The following is a 21,884-nucleotide window of genomic DNA, read 5'->3' on the forward strand; positions in this document are numbered from 1 at the left end:
TATGCTGAGGCCTTAGGTGTGTGGTACTTAAGGGAGAACATATGCAGTGTGTCTCTCAGCTGTTGGTGGGTAGAGGGAAGGGCAACCTAAAGCTATGTTCCCTTCCCAGAGACCTCCTTGCCTGCACTGCAAGGCTCTTCGCTGAGGTGGCTGATAGAGAGGTTGACCAGAATAAGGAATTAAACTTCTCTGTCTGTGAAGAAGATTTTGAGAGTGGAGGTCAGATGGCAGCACAAGGCACCGGAGAGGCCCACAGCCCAGCATCTGAGAGGGATAAGGATGAGGAGATGGAGGAACCCAAGTCTCCCCCCAGAGGTGAACATTACCCTTCTCAGATCACAGACATGGAAAGACCGGGTCCCTCTATGTGGGTTCCAGCCCTTCCCAAATGTCCAGAGACGCCAAGACCACCCCGGAAGATCAAGCCGCCAGTCACTGACAGCTTCTCCACACCCAAAGTAAGCCATGGGGGCGGGGGGCAGGTCTCTGAGATCTGTTCTATGGATCAATGGATGGGAGAAGAGGGTTTGGTCGTTTGCATCTATGATGTATCTTCTGTTGCCTGTTTCTTAGTGGGAATGGATGCAAGTTTAAAGTTACTAGGAAACAGAATGAAATGTCCAGCTGCTTGTTTCCCTCAACTACTAACTATTCGGTATTAGCTACGCAAACATCTTAGCTGAAAAAGATCATAGTTAACGAATAGTGGAACTGGAAGAGCTGTGGAGGTCCACAGCCATCCTGTGTACTTTGCACATAAGAAACCCAGTTTCTAAGAGTCTTACCTCAGCTGCTGTCAGAAGTAAGGCTGGATCCTTCCTTCCCATTATGCCAGCTGGCTGTATTTCTGGGTAATTGCTTACCAATATTTTCTAGTACAGGGATGGTCACGTTAACCATCAGCACATGCTCATGTCTGCTGCTGTTGCTCTTCCCAGCACAGAGTCCCCTTGGTTTGGGCCTAGTGCAGTGCTGGCACCTCTATTATACTTGGGGAAAGCAGAACTTGTTTGAGAATTGAAAGTGGCAGCAAGTAAGCAATGGTTGCTTGTAGATCACATATTCTTTGATTTACACTACATTACATTGCTCATGTATTGAAGCCAGGGGCTTGGGGATGGTTACATCTAGGAGATTCTGATGACATGGTGTGATTCCCAAGGTTGAATATTAGCTTGGCTCCCTGCCAGCTCAGCTGGAGCTACTTAACATCATTATAACCTGTGTGGTCCTGCTCACAGCACAGTCGCTGCCAGCGGGCCTCTGTGGTGCCTGCTGAGAGCCAGAGTGTGTCTACCAGGAAATACTAGGCTTCCCGTTGAACTACGGACAATCAAATCTGTTCTGCTGTCCATCAGAAGGTGTTTTAGTGTTCTGGTCCTGACCAGCTGATTGTTTTCTTCTTTCTTGTTTATTACCACTGCGGGTAATAAACACAGGACACAATCTCTCTTTTCAACCAGCTTACAGTTCATCAGGAGATGAGCAGAGTGGTATTTTGAGAGTTCTCTGTGAAGAATGACTCAGTAGGATGATTAGGAAAGAAAAAAGGTGACGGGAGCAAGGGAGCAGCACTGACAGTTGGTGATGGGGAACGGGCTTTGGGAATGTGCAGGCAGGACAGTGGGATGAGCATACATATTTCGTTCATTACACCACCCACAGTGTGCTCTGTATTAGCAGACCCTCTGCTGGAAGACACCATTTACTTTCTTTAATGCATACCCCTCCCCCAGTTAATAAGCAACTAAAGAAGTAATAAACACCCACAAAATGTGATGTAGAAGAATGGCAGAGTTTGAGGAACAGAAATTTGGAATTAAGTTTCAAAACAGTGAGGGCAGTTTTCTAAAGGAAGTACTGTCTGAGAACAGACTTGGATAATGAACTTGAGTTTGCTAAGTAAAGATGGGAAAGGAGACCCTCAAGCATCCACTGAGTATCTGAGGGGAAGGAAAATCATTTGCTATTCAGTGGAACAGTAGTGTAGGAGAGATGAACACTCTATCCTAAAAGTGTTGAATTAACCATGCAATGGTTTTGAGTATGGGTATTCTAGTCCACAAAGTAGACTAGATCAGAGAAAGTCTTGACACAGGGAACAATTCACAATGGATTCCGTTGAGAGCAGAAAAGGGCCAGAATTAGGACAGGCTTGTGCAGGGCTTAAATTGAGAGAAGTTCAGGAACTAGTGATAAATTGATGGGGTGTTGCATGGAAAAGAGGAAGGGAAGATAATGGCGAGGCCTCTTGCTTGATTAAATAGGTAGAGCCTGGGGTCAAGATAGGAGACACTGAGGATATACACGTTTGGGGGAGGAATAAAACAGATATGTAGAATAAATAATTGGCTATGTGGGACATGGAAAACAACTGAAGCCATGGGGCATTTAGGAGACCAGTGAAACCATGGGTGAGAATCAGATCACATGTCTGCTATGAGAAGACAGGTGCTACTGATCTTGGACCATGGCAAAATGAAGAACAGGTATAGAATAGAGCCTGGGAAAACAGGTGGAAATACAACAGGGAAAATACCCACTTCCCTACAGTACATTTAAATCAGGATGAGAACAGAGCAGGGTACCAACTCGTGCTGCTTTCTGGAGACACTGCTGCTGAAGCACAGGAAAGCAGGGTAGGCATATTTCTGCTTTTTCTAAGAGGTGAGGGCAGAAATGGTGTCATTTCCTTCTCCATAAGGGATTCTTAGCAGAACCACTGAAGAACACTGAAGAAAGTGTATTAGTAAGGTTGGCGCAGCTGATTACGTTAAATGTTAGCTGATGGTGATTACATTGCAACCTCGTAGATTCAAGACTCAGAGGCTTGGTCGGCCTCTGAATTAGCAGCTTGCAAACACTCCAATGCTGTCTTGACAGGAGGCTGCCTTCTCACCATGATCTTCAGAAGTCAAGTAGCTGTCCCTCACATCTCCCTTAATCGGCCAGCGTTGTCATTAGACATCTATCCACAATCTCTGGAGTGCACACACCCTCTCTATCTGCTTTGCAAACTGCTCTACTTTCAGGCAAAGCTTTATTTAAGAATGAATATTAATATCTTTACTTTTATTGGTGACCACAAATTCTATTGGCCTTCATATTTCCAAGCTAGAAATCCTAGTGTCATCTGCCATGGTATGATTTTTTCCTTGTTTTTATCTGAAAATTTCATAGACTCTTTTTATTTTCCTTAAAAAATGTCAGAAGAATTATGGGCAGCATTGCAGATTTGGACACGCTGCATTTCACGTGTGAAAGATGCATTTTACTTAGCATTATAAAACTAACATTCATTGGGGGAATGCTCTAGCACAATTCTGAGTTATTTCCAAGATAACACTGGTAATGGGGACATAGCATTATGTACTATAGTTTTGCTTATTTTGAAACTATAGCCCTTTTTATGATAAATTCACTAGAAAACAATGACATTTTCAGTGTGGGTTTTGAACACAGTCATAAGATTATTCACTCTGTGAACTCTAAGATACATTAAGACACTTATAAGAAATCCTTGACTATGCCACTGGTCTATTTTCACCTACAAAATTATGCTAAGTTGTATGTTCCATAACATCTTTCATTTCTGCTTATGTCAATTTTTTATTGAGTATCTATTAAGTCTAACCATCTTTGAAAGCTCATATTTAACAAATCAGAGGTAGTTTGGCTTCTGATATTACACTGAAAAGTCAAAGAATCAAAATAGTAGGATCCCAAGTGCAACAAGCATACTGTAGAGTTCTATCTTGACCACATGTATACTATTGTGTGCTTGCAGAAATACAGCATGGGTAGTTCTCTAGATCCTGACACGTAGATCTAATAACATCCTGTTCTTTCAGGATCCTTTGTCTTTGAACTTGGCAAATTGGTCAAATTCAGGATAAGCCTAGGTTCAGCTGTATTGGCAAGTCTTCATTCTTCTATTTATTGATAGCTATTTATAGCCATATCAAAGCCCTGAAATCTTTTTAGTGATTTTTGTTGTCATTATTACTTTTACATCCCAATGTTTTTCTCCCTCCTCTTCCCTTCCCCCGATTCTGACCCCCCACTCCTCCTCCATTTCTATTCAGAAAAGAGCAGGCACCTCATGAATATCAACCATACATAGCTTATCAAGTTGCAATAACCCTAGTCACTTCCCCTCATGTTAAGGCTGGACAAGGCAACCCAGTATGAGGAATAGGGTCCCAAAAGATGGTAAAAGAGTTAAAGACAGCTCCTGCTCCCACTGTTGGGAATCCCACAAGAACACCATGCTATACACTATAACATATGTAGAGGGTCTAGGTCAGTCCCATGCAGGCTCCTTGGTTGTCATTTCAGTCTCTCTGAGCCCCTATGAGCCCAGGTAGTCGATTCTATGGGTTTTGACCCCTCTGGCTCCTAAAATCGTTCCTCCCACTCTGCCGCAGGATTCCCTGAGCTCCACTGAATGTTTGGCTGTGGGTCTCTGAATCTGTTTTTTATCAGCTACTGGATGAAGCCTCTGATGAAAACTGGGCTAGACACCAATCTATGAGTATAGCAGAATCTCTCTCTCTCTCTCTCTCTCTCTCTCTCTCTCTCTCTCTCTCTCTCGGTAGTCATGTTTGGTTGAATCCTAGGTCTCTGGTCTATCCTGGGTCTTGGAGCTCCAACAGTGTCAGGGTGAAAGCCCTAAAATCTTAAGAGATTATTTTAGATTATATATATATGTATATACATATATATAACTTTTAGAGCTGCTATTGTTTAATAACAATCCACTCAGCATAAGTGTAAAACATTGTCTAGAGGGCTTTATTATCTGCTTGAATATTTGTAGTGGTTATTTTCTATTTCCTGATATATTTACTCATTCTTAGAACTAATACCTTGAACTATCACAACTAAACTTCTCTAGAATATATACTCTAAGGGAAGAGAGACCTCCTTATGTTTTTAAACATCTACAACAGTGCCTGCCACTCATGAGTGCACACACATATGGTCGTTTATATTAAATTATACCTCTGTAAAAATGCTCCTGGTTAGGGTGTGTTTAGTTTAAAATCTTTATAACTCTTCTGTTCTTTCATTTCTCCTTCTAAGCTTGGGCAATGCACAGTGTTAATGCTGCCGTTCTTCCTGATAAACTCTTTTAATAGATAAATACCCTTTTCTTCCTTTGTTTATTTTTATAGTCATTTTTCTTTCATTTAAAAATTATTATAGTTGCATTATTTCCCCCTTTCCTTTCCTCCCCATATCCCCATACCACTCTCCCCTTGCATGCTCTGTCTTTCTCAAATTCACGGCCTCTGGCTTCTTTTTCCTTACCCTAGACAAAGACCTACAGGCAATTAAGATTTTGAGAGTAGAAAAAGTGGTGTTCTCTAGGGAATACCAAGTGAGCAACCCTGAAATCATATACATACGAGTAACATTATAGGACTGAGCAGATTGTATTTATATATTTAGGAATGTATACATGTAGATTATTTTTTAATCTCTTTATTTCATTTCATGGGGTTCTTATAATTTTATGTGGTGTTTTTAAGTGAATTTAAGAACTCTCCTTTTTACTTAGGAAGTCTATGAAATATGTCTCTTAAAAAGACACGGATGGACTGATTAACAAACCAGATTCATCAGGAGCTACAATTTATCTCTGTACCCATCAATATCTAATCCAGCATCTACCACCAATTTTCTTTTACTTTTTAAATCCCCATCCTGATTTGCCTTTTGTCATCCTCAGAATCCACGTGAGATGACTTCGAAAGGAAACCTCTCTGCCCAAAGCACTAAACGTCCAAGACTCTCACTTTCTCCCTTCCTGGATGAGAAGACCTCTTTGTCTCTGGTTAATATCAACCCATTCACTCCAGAGTCCTATAGAAAATCAGTCCTTCGATCAAGTGAGAAAAGGAAAATGAGAGGCTACCAGTAAGTATACAGTTCTCTTAATTTCTGTGAACTCCTTTGGGACAGTGCTAGAATAAGGTTAGGAACAAGAGCTCTTTATTTGAATGAAACCAAAGTCTTGTGTATGTGTCCCTCATCCCTGCAGGTCAGTGTTGGGCACAGAAACCTGGGCATCTTTCCATTCTGACGTATACTGAAAGGAGCTTTTTGACAGGAATCTGGCAGAGCAAGCAATAGATCTGACTTACAGTAGACAGCTGAGTTGGTAGGGACCGAATTTGATGGACTTCCTTTGGTTAATATGAGGCTAATGACTGGGAGAGCATTCATATTTCAAACTGTATATTGCAGCATTGAATTTGGCTTGTGATACCTGGTGATACTGGTGATGGGAGCTACGGGGCAATTGTTTGAACTTCTCTGTAGGTGATGGAAAACTGAAGAGGGCAAAAGATAGTGCTGCTTTCAGAGATGCTAATGAGTGACAGCCCAAGTACCCTATTCCCCCCAATGCCTCAGAATAGTAGAAGTCACCTAAATAAGGATTATGTGTGTTACTTGGGGGGTATAATTATTTTGGTTAAACTATCTCTCTCTCCTTCCCTATCCTTCTTCATTGTGTTCGTGTGTGTGTGTGTGTGTGTGTGTGTGTGTGTGTGTGTGCATGTGTGTTGGAGAAAATGCACATGCCCCAGCACATGACTGGAGGTCAGAGGACAACTTAGGGAATCAGTCCTATCCATCTATCATGTGGATCCTGGGGCTTGAACTCAGGTCATCAGGCTTGCTGGCAAGTGCCTTAACCTGCTGAGCCATCTCATTGCCCTTTTGGGTTTGCTAACTTGGGGATACTGCTTTACCAGTTTTCTTTGATACTTCATTTTATATAATAGAAACATACATACTCAGCAACATAAATAAAGAGCTAACTGTCAGAGCTCTGTAGAACACCTAATGCTTCCTTCCCCACTTGGTGAAGCCAGCAGGAAGAGAGATAATTTGGATGAAAGTGGTGGTGATACTGTGTAATGAGTGATCTCTCTCTCTCTCTCTCTCTCTCTCTCTCTCTCTCTATTGATTTTCAAATCAGGGTTTCTCTGTAGTTTTTGGTGCCTGTCCTGGAACTAGCTCTTGTAGACCAGGCTAGCCTCGACTCCCAGAGATCTGCCTGCTTCTGTTTCCCGAATGCTGGGATTAAAGGTGTGCGCCACCACTGCCCGACATCTCTTTACTTTTTTGTGTGTTTGTTTGATTTCTTTTGTGACATCTCTTAATGCTCATGAGAGAATAGCTTTCTCCGTATCCACTGTGTTGCCAGGGTATAGTATTAAGTTTAAATCACACACGTTCAACAGCTGATTTCACGAACATGGTGCCATTTGTTTGTAATCTCTCCCCTGTATTTCTCTAAAAGAAGCTGTCTGGAGTGTCCACTGACATCTTGCTATAGACCCAGAAAATGGCTCACACAAAGGATGTTCACAAATGATTTGTTGCAAACTGAAGATCTCTTAGTTAGGCAAAACCGTATTTGTGCTGTATGCAATATGTATCTGTGTACTGAATTAGAAAGCTGGGTCGGGGGGCAGTGTTGGAAGGAGAGCATAGCGTGATTGTGAAGAAAAAATGCCTTGGGATTAGACTCGGTTTAAAATCCAAGCTCTTCCACTCGCTAATTGTGGAACACAGAGTGATTTAATGTCTCAGGTTTGTCTGGCTCCTTTGGGGAAACAGTACCTACCCTTTGTTTGGTGTTCTCCCTTGCTTGTAGGTCTTAGCACTGGGATTCTCAACCCCTGGGTCTCAACTCTGGTTGAATGGCTCTCAGAGGTCACATATCAGATATCCTGCATATTAGATATTTCCATTATGTTTCACAATAGAGGAGAGGTACAATTATGAAGTAGCAGTGAAAATAATTCTCTGGTTGGGGTCACCACGGCATGAGGAACTGCACTAAAGGGTCACAGCTTAGGAAGGTGGAAAGGCACTGTCTTAGCATGTGGTCGTCCTGAAACGTCCACTCCCTGCCTCAGTCAGTTCCCATTACTTCTTGGAATCTTAGCTTAGCTTACATATTATCTTCCGGGAAAGCCCTTTTCCCTCTTGAGATCCTCACATAACTGGTGCCGTTCATGGTCTCTCCCAATGCTGTCATTATCCTGTCCTAGGCTCCAGTATTAACTGTCTGGGTCATCTCTACTCCCAAACACGAAGTGAAGAGGAAAGGAATTTATTAACTTGCAGCCACAGAACTTGTCCCAACACCGGCCTCAGTGAGTAATCACTCTTGCTCTAACCTTTTCCTTTTAGTGAGGAAATGGAAGAAGGAGAAAGCAAATCAGAAGAGGTGCTGCCTACTAAGGTGAGTGTGGCCTTTCGGTCCAGCAGTCACAACATCCTATTTTTAGTATGTCTCTACCCCTCACTCCGCTGCCTGGCCTTTTTGATTTCTCTTTTTCTTCCATCCTCTCCTTCCCCTTTCCTCTCCTCATTCTTCTCCTTCCTCCCTCCTCATCAGTTTCCCTCCTTCTTCCTCCTCAAGCTTTTCCTTGCCCCTCCCTCTTTCCTCCACCCCTTTAATCCCAGTCTTCTCTACCCTGTCCTTTCTCTCCTGATGCCTTCTTTCTCTCTCTCTCTCTCTCCTATTCTTCCTTTCCTCTTCTGTCATCCTGTCCACCCTTCCCTGTTTGTTCCCCTTCCTCTCTCTGCCACACATACAGATTTTGTGGCTTTAGTAGTGTATGCTGCAGGATAATTTACCTCTGCATAATCAGCTGTTATGTTTGCAAGCAGTAGCTGTTATTGGATAATTCTTTAAAAAGTTTCTATTTCTGCTTTTAATCTGGGGGGAGCTTTCATGCTGGGGTAAAGAAGGAATGAGAAATTAAGCTACTTTTATTTGTCAAACTAAAAAATTGAAATGGAGAAAGTGACATTGGTTCAGAAATTTATATGTAAAGTTTCAGCTGTTGAATGTATCCTTATTTGGTCATTTTTGTGATCGTATACATATGGTAATCTAACCTATCATACCAATATTATAACCATTTGACTCTAAAATGTTTCTTGGATCTGAATTGTAGTTGCTGAAAACTGGGGAAGGTGCTGGAACGCCCAGTAATAGGAGAGTGGCGAGGTTAAATATAAAGTCAGTAGGATATGAAATTGCTCTTAAGGTGTTTGCAGCACATGGAAACATACTTCTTAGCATATATTCAGTGTACAAAACTCAAAAATGTATATGACGGCAACGCACATCCCGTGTCAATCACAGTCGGGTGTTGCAGTGACAGCTGTTATTTTGGTGCCGCCGAATGGCAGAGACCACACAGCTGTTCTCACTGCTAGTTACTAAACTTTCCTTGAACAAATCTTACTCATATAAGATAAGTAAGTTAATATTCTCCCTATTCTTTCCCTTTCTCTCTTTCCATGACTACCTCTCTTCCTTGGCATGGGGTTTCTCATAGCTCAAGCTGGCCTAGAATTTATGATCCTCCTGCCTCCCGAGTGCTAGGATGGCAAGTTTGGGACATCACACTCTGACAGATGTAGTATTTTAAGATTTATTTATTTATTATGTATACAGTGTCCTGGTGCCTGCAGGCCAGAAGAAGGCACCAGATCCAGATCTCACTACAGATGGTTGGGAATCACTATGTGGTTGCTGGGAACTGACCTCAAAGACCTTTGCAAGAGCAGACAGCGCTCTTAACCTCTGAGCCATCTCTCCAGCCCCAGATGTAGTATTTTTAAATGTCAGCACTTGGCTATTGTAACTGCCACAGAGACAGCTCTGGGTTTAGGCTTTTCAGTTTTTCCCACCCATGCCTTCACTGCTTTCTCTTTTGAATTTTATTCCTCATTTGTTTTATGTCTTTAAGTAGCTTCTGATAGAATGCCAAATAATTCAATAAATGGAGAAAATATATCTATACAAAAGTCCCTGGCCAGGAGAAGCTAACATGTTTGAAATATCAAAATGATGTACATATAAATATAAAGCAAAAAGATACCTGGATCTGCATGAGCCTATATATGAACCTATGCGTGGTGTGTGAATGTATGCATATATTTGAAGTCTGCAAGGGCAGTAAAAATAATCCCTGTGGAAAGCAAAATGGTAGAACACATATATATAAAGATTCATCAAGAAAAGAAAAGAAGTAACATATTTCTCTGAAAGCAGGGGAATGGGTCCTGTATAAGAAGGTGACTTGGGCGGTTGAGTGGCTGGCAGTGGTGTGGACATCAAGCTGGCCTGTTTGGTAGCTATGGAGTAGCCAAAATACTGTGTCAGTTGGAAGTAAAGCTTTGGGTCTATTATCAGAGTTCAACTTTCTCTTGGGAAACAACTAGGCTTTTAATTCTGCAGAATCCTTCTGCAAAATTGTTATTACTAGAGGATTTGGAAAGAGCTGATGATGGAGGCAAATCCAGACATGGAGGAACCAGAGTTTAGGGTTGCCTATGGGCAAAGGAAATTACAGGTCTTGCTGATAAGAACCGATGGGAATTGGATGCAAAAATGACTGTGTAAAGTCGAGATTTTTCTTTTTAATTTGCTAAAGTTAGATGCTAATTGGGACATTAAGAAAAAGATGATGTTGAAGAGAGAAATTATCTTAAATTAGATTCACATGTAGTTGTAGAGATTTTGATCATAATACTAGACTTCACATTCCAGACAGAAAACTGATTTCCCTGGTTGATTTACTAGCTGGAAAATGAGTTATATTACCAGCTGGCCACTAGGGGGAGGTAATGCTGAGCACATGTGACAGATTAATACATTTGATAATTTTGTTTTCCAGATTAAGACTTCTGAGAAAATAAATTGAAACAAGAAAATTTATTCAACTTAAGGTGGAAATTTAGTACCCAGGCCTTGAGAAAGGCAGAGAATCAAGAGGAGTTTTTGGTATTGTTTGTGCTAGGCTTCAGAAATTGTGGGTCTCTGAATAGAATGGCCTGGTCAGATAAAGGAAAGGACATTTAAAACTGACTAGGTTCAGGACTGACTTGTCTGTAAGGTTACAAAGGACACCGGTGTGGCCAGCCATTGGCAAAACTCTTTGCTACCATGATTACCAGCGACCAGCGCAAAGAGAACGCATTGCATTTGCCTCACGTTTTAAAAAGCAGTTTTGGAAATGAAACACAGCTCTTGTCTTATTGCTCATGGTATATAGGAAGACTTATCCCCTCTCTCTTTTTAAATATTGTAGAGTATTCTACAAGAAACTGATATGGCTTCCCGCTATGAAAAGGAATTTTTGGAGGTAGAAAAAATTGGGGTTGGGGAATTTGGTTCAGTCTACAAGTGCATTAAGAGGCTGGATGGATGCCTTTATGCAATAAAGCGTTCTTCAAAACCATTATCGGGATCATCAAATGAGTGAGTACCTTTGAAAAGTACTAGATGAACAAACTTGGGTGTCGTATTATATTGATTCTCTATAGTTTCAAAAATAGCACCAATATCAATGGAAATACCCATTTGCTTGATTTTAAATTTGTCCCTACCATTTTGGATGTCATTTTATGTTCATCGCTTTACTGAATCAACCAGAACACCAGTGGCATTTCTTTAAACAGAACTTGATAACTTCAGATCATATTATTGTTTGTAATTATAGGATCTCACCATATAACTTGGGCTAGCCTAGAACCCTAGGTAGAGCAGGCTGACCTTGAATTTAGAGATCAAAAGCATGCACTAGCCCATGCATGCCATTGTTTTTCAATTTGTTGGATTTTCTGTCTACTGGTCTTGGTCTTACTGTCATTCTAATGAATTGAGTTTTGGAATGGTTTCCTGGTACCTACTTATGTTCCTCTAAAATACTGTCAGATAGGAAATGTTATCAGTGATTTATCTCTACTTTGGACTCTTCTAGTTTAACTTTTGCAGCTGTGATAAACACTGTGACTAAAAGCAAGTTGTGGAGGAGGAAAATGTTTATTTCAGTTTATGCTTCTGGGTCACAATCCACCATGGAAGGAAGTCAGGGCAAAAACTGAACAGGAGTAGAGATGAAAACTATGGAGGCACACTGCTTCCTGGTTCGTTCTCTCTCTCTCTCTCTCTCTCTCTCTCTCTCTCTCTCTCTCTGAGACAGGGTTTCTCTGTGAAATAGTCTTGAACGTCCTGGAACTCACTTTGTAGACCATGCTGGCCTTGAACTCATAGAGATCCACCTTCCTCTGCCTCCCAAGTGCTAGGATTAAAGACATGTGCCACTACTGCCTAACTCAGCCTGCTTTTTTTATACTTGTCTAAAATTGGTACCTCCTACAGTGGGCTGGGCCCTTACACCAAATATCAAGCAAAAACAATCTTTCATAGACACGGCTATAGGCTCATATGATTTATATAATTCCTCAACTGACATTCCCTTTTCCTAGGTGGCTCCAATTTGTACCAAGTTGACAATAAACTAGCCAGTACACATACTAACAAATTCAGTAGTGAAGTTTGATACTGTATGCAAAGGAAAACTATTAGCAATGCTTATATTCAACTCCCAGAATTAACTTTTCATTTTTCCTATGATCATAAGGAAAAAACTACTTTCAGATTGAGTTGATGCTTTTGTGAGCTTCTTTCATCCATACCGACCATGTGGAGCCAGATATTACAGGCTTTTGTTTTAATATTGATGTCGATCAAGGACAGAATTTGCTTTTCTTTTTTGTACACTGCATATTTCTCCCAAAGCTTTCCCCTGTAGCTCATTAGATTAGCTGGGTTTGATCATGACTCTAATGACTACCTAGCCTTCATGAAGAAGACAGACCCATCAGAACGTCCACAATAAGTGTGTGATGGCCTGCTTGTAGTGCCTATTAACAGGCATAACAAGCTACAATGTGCACTCTGATGCAGTGAAATTAAGACCCAAAGCACACCTGCTCTTGGGAAAGTAAGCACAGACGGCACCTCTATATATGCCACGTTCAATGAATAAAGCATGGACTCTGGCACTGGGTTGACAAAGTTCTGCTCTGAGGTCTACTATTACCAGTTTCACTGTGGACAGTCACTTACTCTCATCATGGTTTCCAGTGTATCTTACCAAGAGTCTATAAAGACTGAATAGATAAAATACTAAGCATGCAGCAGGCTCGCAAAAAATATTTTGTTATTTTTAATGTCTCCTATGTTTCCCTTAAAAGTCTTTTAATCTGGGCTGGAGAGTTGGCTCAGTGGTTAAGTGAACTGGCTGCTCTTCGGGAGGACCTGGGTTCAATTTCCATCACCCACATAGCTTCTGTAGTTCTGTCTGTAGCTTCAGTTCTATGGGACCCAGCCCCCATCATACAGACATACATGTAGGCAAAATGTCAATGCATATAAAATAAAAATAAATTATTGTCAAAATCTTTGAATCTATATTATCTCAATTAACTTTTCTAAATGCTTCTCTTTCCCTTGGGAGTATGGATTTGCGTGAAGTCTATGCTCATGCAGTGCTTGGCCATCACCCCCATGTAGTACGCTATTATTCTTCATGGACAGAAGACGATCACATGATCATTCAGAATGAATACTGTAATGGTAAGAATGTGGACTAATACACAGAAAGGGATACACTTTTTAGAATTCCGGAAATAAATCTGCCTCCTCACAGTTTAAGCTTTTACATATTGGAGTCACACCAAAGATGCTTGTGCTTGAAAGCAGAATAAGATTGGAGTTGGAGTGTGTGTGTGTGTGTGTGCCTTGTGTCATGCAAAGCCAGTATAGCTGATATAAAAATGCTGTTAATCCCTTCATAGTTTATCTTATACTGGAAAAAAAATGTTTTACCATACTAGCTTAAACAATTCTGTTACCATCTGTCAGGTACTGGAAAGGTATAAACCATACCATTTGGGGGAAGGTTAGAATAAAGGTCCTAGTTATAATTGGTTTGGTAAGGCTTTCAGTGTCTCACCTAGTCTTCTAGGCATTTCTGAGTCTAGGGGTCTTTCATGTTGTTGCTGTTCCAAACCTTTGAGCTTACTTGTTCTCACCATAGTACAGGCAATGGGATGGTGCTGTGACCCAATTTGGTGCTTTCAGGTGTATTTTTCATAAGCTGAGTAAAATCCATTCTAATTTTAGGGGTAACAGTACATACTCTGACCACAGAATATTTGAAAATCCTCCTTCCCACAGCCACCCTGAGTGTTTCTATGTCTGTCTTCCGGTGCTTTCATTGAACCCTGAAGGCCCCAGGTATAGTCATCCAGCCTGGCCTTGGAGTATAATGACGGGTAACAAAGCTTCTCTATCAGAAAACTAAATGAGTGAGCAAATCCTGTTGTGAAAGGCCAAGGAATGGCACACACATATTGCAAAACAACAACCTGGCATTTCTTTAATCATTTCCTTTATAGAAAAGATGCTCCAGCTTTAAGCTGTGGTCTTTGCACGTCTCCCCCTCCCCACACTTCTATATTCACCACACCCCTTCCTTTTGCTCTAATAGTCCTTAGGGAGGTGCAACCTTTCTTTTTGCTTATGATTAAGACTTTTTTTAATCACCTTTTCTTCCCAACTCCCTCATATTAAAACCTGAAGCTCCCTGCTTTTTAAAACTCCTCCCCTTTTTCTAGAAGGAAAACCGGTTTGCTTTCCATGATTTTTTGCTATTAGCACAGAGTATGAAATAAGGAAGATTAACTAGCAGAGTAAAATGTTAATATGCTGTAGAGTCAATGAAAAAGTTCCAGAAATATTGAGATGGGGAGGTTGCTTCTACTCCAATCATCTTTTACTTTATTTTGGCATTTGGATGCCTTCCCTAAGTCTGACCCTCTGCTAAGCTCTAGATAGAGAAATACTCGAGATTGTGAAGAATTGATAAATCCTTCCAGGTGCTGTAACAGACAATCTGGAACAAAGCCGTCTGGTATAGTCATGGGTAAAGAAGCAGAGAAATACGACAGGGTACTGGAAGGGGCCTATGTTTACAGCCCAACTCTGATGCTCACTGCCTGTATAATTAATTACTGGGATGCCATTCAAAATGGCATAAATGGATGGTAATATTTATTACAGAAGTCATTTGAGAATTGACAAAGCACAGGCGAAATATTAGCAGAGTCAATACCTGATGCATAATAAAAATAGGCAAGGCTTGAGTTAGACCTTTCCGAAGAACGAGTTTAGGAAATCAGAGGGAAGGTTTCCAGTTGCTGAAACATCAGGCAGGCTAAAGGCAAAGAACTGAGAGTGGGTGTGACCTAACAGACAGTAGGAAACCCAATATGGGTGATCCTGTGGTAGGAAATAGTATCAGCAAGACAACAGGTAGCAGTACTATCCAGGACTTTAAAAACTGGTCGGTGGCTTTCAGGTAAGAAGCAGTAGGTGACAGGTTGCAGGGAATAGGTTCACTACACTGACCCCAGTACCTTCACAGAGTGCTCATTCAGTGATGTTTAACTGATTTTGCAATTTGTAATTCTATAGGTGGAACTTTTCCAAGACCTCATTCCTCCTCCTTCAAGGCTCCACCCCCTACTTTTCCTTCTTTTCATCCCATGTCTTCCCATTTCATTGCTCATCTCCTAGCCTTGGACTAGTAGTCTGACTCGGGCACATACAGTCATGAATTTTTTTTTTTGAGACAGGGTTTCTCTGTGTAGCTTTGGAGCCTGTCCTGGAACTCACTCTGTAAACTAGGCTGGCCTCGAATTTACAGAGTTCCGCCTGCCTCTGCCTCCTGAGTGCTGGGATTAAAGGCGTGCGCCACCACTGCCCGGCTGTACGGCTGTGATTTTAATTTAGATTATACTCTAAGTGATTTATTAGAGTCTTACAAATACATATTAGATGACTATTAGTAGAGACCCATTGTCACACAGTTTTCCCTCTTAAGCCTGAACCAATCAGATGGCCTCTCCTCCTTGACTCTTGTCAAGATACCTTGAAAGTCACCCCTGGAAGAGCCTAGACAACTAAAAGTTCTCCAATAGATTCAACAGCTCCAAGAATTTCAACTAATTTTGGGTTAGACTATTTATCTCTCTGTAATGACAATATTTGTGTATGTGAATCTTCTGCCACTGAAATTCCATAAAGCCAACTCTTGGTCCTATTTGTTCGAATAAGACATCAGGGTCAGCATCCACCTTAGAATGTCATAAATGGTTGTATTTTCCCACTGAACAAACAAGGAACAACCCTGTCAGCAGAACATTATCAGTAATATCAACAACACTATGAAAGGATACTGTGAGGATATGTAGGTCTGAATGAAATATTCCATTGCATTGTTAACCGGCTTTTTGCATTTATTGTTAGAAGTTATATGCTCTTTATTTGTTGTGATATGTTTAGGCCCTGCTAGCACAGAGGAAAACACGTCCCTTTTAAAGATGTTCCTTCTGCCAAGGGGTAAAATGCTTTTGATTTACAATCACAAAGACAAGCTGCACATGGCAGAAACACGTTTTTCCGCAGTGCACGTGTGTAACAGCAGCCGAAATGAACTCACTCCTATCTGCTACACCTGGGAGGAGCATGGAAACACATTCCAAGAACAGTTCTGTGTTTTGAAGAAACTTAGGTCCCAAGACTCTTGTTTTCTTGGAGTTTTCTCCCAGTTGCTCAGAGTTCTCGTGTGACTCCATTCTTAGACTGTGTTCTGACAGAAGTCCTTAACTTACTTGCTTTCTCTATGGCCAGGGTAAACATCTAATCAGAAAACTGTGCATTATACTCCAGTCTCAGCAAGAGGAATGTGAGTGAGATGTGGTTCTTGCCACTTAGGAATGCCCAGGCTGGCTGCAGCCAGTACAAGTCTCCTGGATGCAGCCCCCCCCCCCTTGTTGACATGTACTAACCTCACCTACAAATTCAGTTTCACAGTAACTTCACTTTTAGCAAAATTGAAAATATTTGTCTTCCTTATGTAAATCCTTCTTCTAAGATTCCTAGAGAAATAACCTTTCATCATCTCATTGTATGCGTTGAAAAGGGTGGATTTTTCTTACCGAATGTACTTATTTTAGCATGACAAATTGGCCTTTAATGTTTACATGGAATACTTTTAAGCATAGACATCCTTAACGCTGTTCTTTGAGACCCTACTTTTAGATAGGACTCTAGGCTTTGTACCTGCTGGTAGGAGCCAGGACTTAAATTTGAAGACCTCTTGTCCATGAACTCTAATTCACTGAACAAAGTGTTCAAAGATATCCTAACACCTTAGGGTGAGTGTCCAAGTCCAGGGGTGGCAAGAGCTCAGGACTTATATCTTATTGATGACAGAGAAGTCAAGATAGTCTACAGTCAATGTACAAACACTGGGGCTCGAACAGGATTCAGGCATATATGGAGTTTTTAAATTTTGAGTCACAACCATTAAACTTCTAATTTTATGATTTATTATTCATGGAATAGGGGTCACAGTAAAATTACTAATGCTCTATAACGACACTCCTGATATTGACTTGGGGCTGTTTATAAACACCAATAGTAACTACCCAAGTTGGCTTGATGGTCCTATGGTTAATAATTAGGTACCTCTCTTAAAATGTTAGTTGTCATATCTGACACAGGGAGCTACTACATACTATATATCTGGCCACATACTGAGAAACTAGAATCTCATTTTCTTCTTTCAAAGTCCTGAAATCCTGACATCTCTGGCTCCCTTGTGGGGAGCTTTATATTAACTAGGAACTGAGATTGGTCAAATCTCTCATGATCATTTTCTATGTCATTTCCACCTGTGAGACTCTCATCTGTTTTCTTCATGTGCCCGGTTGTTCGCCACAATCCCTGCCCAGGTGGGAGCTTGCAAGCTGTGATATCCGAAAACGCCAAGTCTGGTAGCCACTTCCACGAGGCCAAACTCAAAGACCTCCTTCTACAGGTTTCCTTGGGACTTAAGTACATCCACAGTTTTGGCATGGTGCACCTGGACATCAAACCCAGTTAGTATCTTTTTTTTTTCTGTCCGTATTCCTTCCGTATTTTGTCTTTTATGAACTATTGTGAAAATGTGCACCTGTGTACCTTCAACCTCAAAGATAGTGTTGTCTAGAAGAATTATTTTCTTCCATTCGCTTCCCATAACAAACTCAGTGAAATATCTTTTGCCATCTTCTTGTTAAGACAGGGGACCCAAGGGGAAAAGACACTTTCTCATATAGATCAAAATATAAAACTAGATGTTTAATTGACCACATAGAAAACTGAGAGTGTGTCAGCTACATTCTGATTGTGTTTGTAACTAATGCTATATTGTCTCTAAGTCAGCCCTGATCAGAGAGAACTGAATGAATGTGTTTGTCACTTAGGTGTTTGACACCTAAGGAGAAGTTATTATTTTGTGGGTTTTATTTATTTTGAAATGGCATGTAACCATGAGGATGGGGACTATTGGAGTCAGTTCAGCTTAGAGAGGTGTTATCCATCACTGGCTGTTCTGCTGTGAGGAAAGAGATTACATGTGTACTCAGGAGGTAGATGTAAGTTGATCTCTTTGTCCAAGTCCAGCCTGATCTACATAATGAGTTCCAGGCTAGCCAGAGCTATATAATGAGACAGAGATAGGGAGACAGAATCTCTCTCTCTCTCTCTCTCTCTCTCTCTCTCTCTCTCTCTCTCTCTCACACACACACACACACACCATAGAAAAATGTAACATTCAAAGATGAATAATCACTCGACAACCACACCAGAGGAGGGAAGCTGAAAGGTCATGCATGGCCTTGAAAAGCTCTGTTGGGTGGGAGCTCAGAAATTATTACTTATGTCTACTCTGGTTTTTTTTTCAGGTAACATCTTCATTTGTAATAAGTCGCAGAGTGACTCTCCTGTAGGTCCAGAAGAGACTGAAAATGAGGCTGACTGGTTTATCTCTGCCAGTGTGATGTATAAAATTGGTGAGTCTGCTTCTATCCCATCAGCATAGTACTTTATAAACAAGCTGATGACTGCATTCACTTCATCTCCAAGAGAGCAATGTTCTTTAAAACACCCTCTTTCTGTTTTTAAAAGGTGACCTGGGCCATGTGACATCAATCAGCAACCCAAAAGTGGAAGAAGGAGATATTCGCTTCCTGGCTAAGGAGATCTTGCAAGAGGTATACATTAGGAAAATGGGAGTGGAAATCATTTTCTTTTCCACTTTTTAATTTTTTGACATGGAGTCTTGTTATGTTGTCCATATGGCTGCTGCAAACTTGTGGCCATTTGGCCTTAGCTTCCCCGATAGCTGGGACTACAGATGTGCAATGAATCTTATAATTCATTTCAACCTTCTGACTCTCAGATGAAGGCTCATGATGCCCCAAATGAAGAGTAGATATTTGTAATTCAAACTCAACAGTCTCTTTTCCATCCAGAATAGAGACCAAATACCATAAAGAACTTCCCCCAAAGCACAGGAATGCTCTCATCAACAATGAATCAATAGTTACACAGTTCCTTCTAAAGGTCCCTCACTATTTCTAGTATTTCTAGAATTCTTAGTCTAGTGGGTTGCATTGGAGAAAGGAAATCCTACCTTCACGGTCATCTTGTCTTTATCATGTTGTTACTGCCTTGATAACCCATCAGCTCCGATCACTAAAATGGCAGTTAGTCGTTATCCATCTTCTAGAATTCCTGTGAAGTCTGACCCAGCAAGACTATAACTTCCTTCGGGGTAATACTCAGGGGAAAAAACATTTTCTTGTGATCAGTTATCATCATTATCATCATCAATCAATTAAGCCTCAGTGAATCTTGACAGAACAAAATGATGCTGAGATTCTACCCTAGACTTTCAGGGCACAGCAATATTACTAAGGTTTGTTTTATGTTCCCTTTAGCTACTTAGGTATAAACCAGCAACTTCAGTACATATAACTGTGCCATAGTTTTGTGAGCTTACGTGTAATTAGACCTCTGCCAGTCACATTTTAGACTCAACCTACTTGGCAGACTAACTGGTCTCCCTGTCTTCTGTTTTGTAGAATTATCAACACCTTCCCAAAGGAGACATATTTGCCTTGGGGTTAACAATTGCAATGGCTGCAGGAGCAGAGTCATTACCCAGTAACGGTGACATGTGGCATCATATCCGCAAGGGGAACTTTCCAGACATTGCCCAGGAGCTCTCAGATGACTTTTATGGTCTACTCAAGGTGAACCTCATAAGATGAATTGAAGATAAGACATTTATTTTAAATGAAATGAGAAGTGTGGTGGTGGTGGAGGTGGGTTAGGTCAATATGAATTTAGTCAGGGTCACGTGAACAGGAGGAAGGAAGTAGGAAGGTCAGAGAAGACAGGACAGATTGGAACTTCTTAAGGAAACTTAACTTCTACAATACCCTCATGTGGCTACTTTTTATTTGTTCTTCCTAGTAACCTCATAAAATGGCAGGTGGCACATCTTTCTGCAGTTGAGGAAACTCAAGCTTAGAGGGGCTCTTGTATTTTGTTGATAATTCGTCATTCTAAATTCAAACCTTGTCTTTTCCCTTTCAACATCAGGTTTGCACTGTTGTCAATGGTCAGTTATGACAGAGTTTCTAAAGAATCACCTCATGAGGATCTTTAAAACTATAAGCAATGCTTTGGTAATTGACAATACCACTTACTCGAGCTACTGGGGAAAAGGCATGATGTCAATTTAAAAACCTGTGATATTGGTTTTTCTACATAAGTATGCATAATGATAATAAAGGGGAATATTATATTGAAACAAAGACAGCTACAAAAACAAAACAAAGCAGTACCAAAAACACACCCCAAAAACCTTAATACTACCAGGAAGATTTAGAGTCACCCCCTCAAAAAATCATGGGTTAGGAAACAAGGTTGGTTAGGGTCCCTAACATTGCTTTAGAAATACCTACTTCCTTAAACATTAGAGCTACATTTTTTTACATGCAAATTTCAAATGCAGTTACTGATTCTTCCTTCTACTTTCATTTTTTCTGTCCTGGAAAGAGGAAAACCTTTCCCTTGCTCTTTTGTTCATAGCCTAATCATTCATTCATATATGTGTATATACACATATATAATGCATGTAAATGAATCATACCTAGTTCATATTTACTGGGTATCAAAGTGTTAGCCCTGTGCTATGTATACTGTATACTTTATGCTAATTTGTAGTGTTAGGAGCGGCAGGCTGCTTCCCTGGCACCGGGCCGCCCGCACGGCTAGCTTTATACCAGAAATAATTACACAGAAACTGTATTCTTTTAAACACTGCCTGGCCCATTAGTTTCAGCCTCTTATTGGCTAGCTCTTACATATTGATCTAACGCATTTCTAATAATCTGTGTAGCCCACGAGGTGGCTTACCAGGGAAGATCTTAACCTGCGGCTCTTTTGGGTGGGAGAATCATGGTGACTGACTGACTCGGCTTCTTTCTCCCAGCATTCTAATCGGTCTACTCTGCCTACCTAATTTTCTATCCTATCAGGCCAAGCAGGGTTTTTTTTTTAATTAGTTAACCAATGAAAGCAACAGATAAGATACAAGACTCCATCACTAATTGACTTAACCCTCACAACATCCCCAGGAAGAGGATAGCATTATCCTGGTTTCAGATAAAATGAACTGTAGGACAGTTATAGAGTGGATGGCAGTGTTTGCTATGAACTTGGATCCCAAGTGGAAGGTTACAGAAAGTCCAGTGTATTTGTCATCCTTTGACACTATTAGTGACACACAGAGATGCTGATCTACTAATCACATGGTGATGCTATAATATTCAATTCGTCTTACGCTACAGATGCTGTCTGCCTTGAGGTAAGTGATCTTTCAGAGTCACTAAGAGACAAAGGAGTACAGCGTAGTGGAAAGGAAACTGAACTGAGTTGGGAAAACTGGGTCTTCGTCTTGGCCTTTCCTATAACTTGGATATAGCTCCAGTTTTTCCCTTTATAATTAATATATTAGACTAGCAAATCAGCAAACCAGCTATCTCTCAAACACAACCATTAAATCCAAGTCCTAAGTATAGACAAATGGTTT

General features: G+C 40.8%; 1 protein-coding gene across 1 annotated transcript in view; it reads left to right on the plus strand.

The window, feature by feature from the left end:
* Wee2 (WEE2 oocyte meiosis inhibiting kinase) overlaps positions 1 to 21,884 on the plus strand; it is a 24,051-nt gene continuing 2,167 nt past the window's right edge. Inside the window, 9 exon segments of the mRNA XM_050148072.1 lie at positions 1 to 495; positions 5,760 to 5,922; positions 8,215 to 8,266; positions 11,133 to 11,302; positions 13,347 to 13,465; positions 17,692 to 17,838; positions 18,685 to 18,792; positions 18,908 to 18,993; positions 19,867 to 20,037. Coding sequence (XP_050004029.1) covers positions 42 to 495; positions 5,760 to 5,922; positions 8,215 to 8,266; positions 11,133 to 11,302; positions 13,347 to 13,465; positions 17,692 to 17,838; positions 18,685 to 18,792; positions 18,908 to 18,993; positions 19,867 to 20,037 — 1,470 coding nt within the window. The 5' untranslated portion in view covers positions 1 to 41.

The sequence above is a fragment of the Alexandromys fortis genome, unplaced genomic scaffold (genome assembly GCF_014885135.2).
Source record: "Alexandromys fortis isolate MF-2015 unplaced genomic scaffold, M_Fortis_MF-2015_v1.1 scaffold_57, whole genome shotgun sequence".
Taxonomy (NCBI): Eukaryota; Metazoa; Chordata; class Mammalia; order Rodentia; family Cricetidae; genus Alexandromys; species Alexandromys fortis.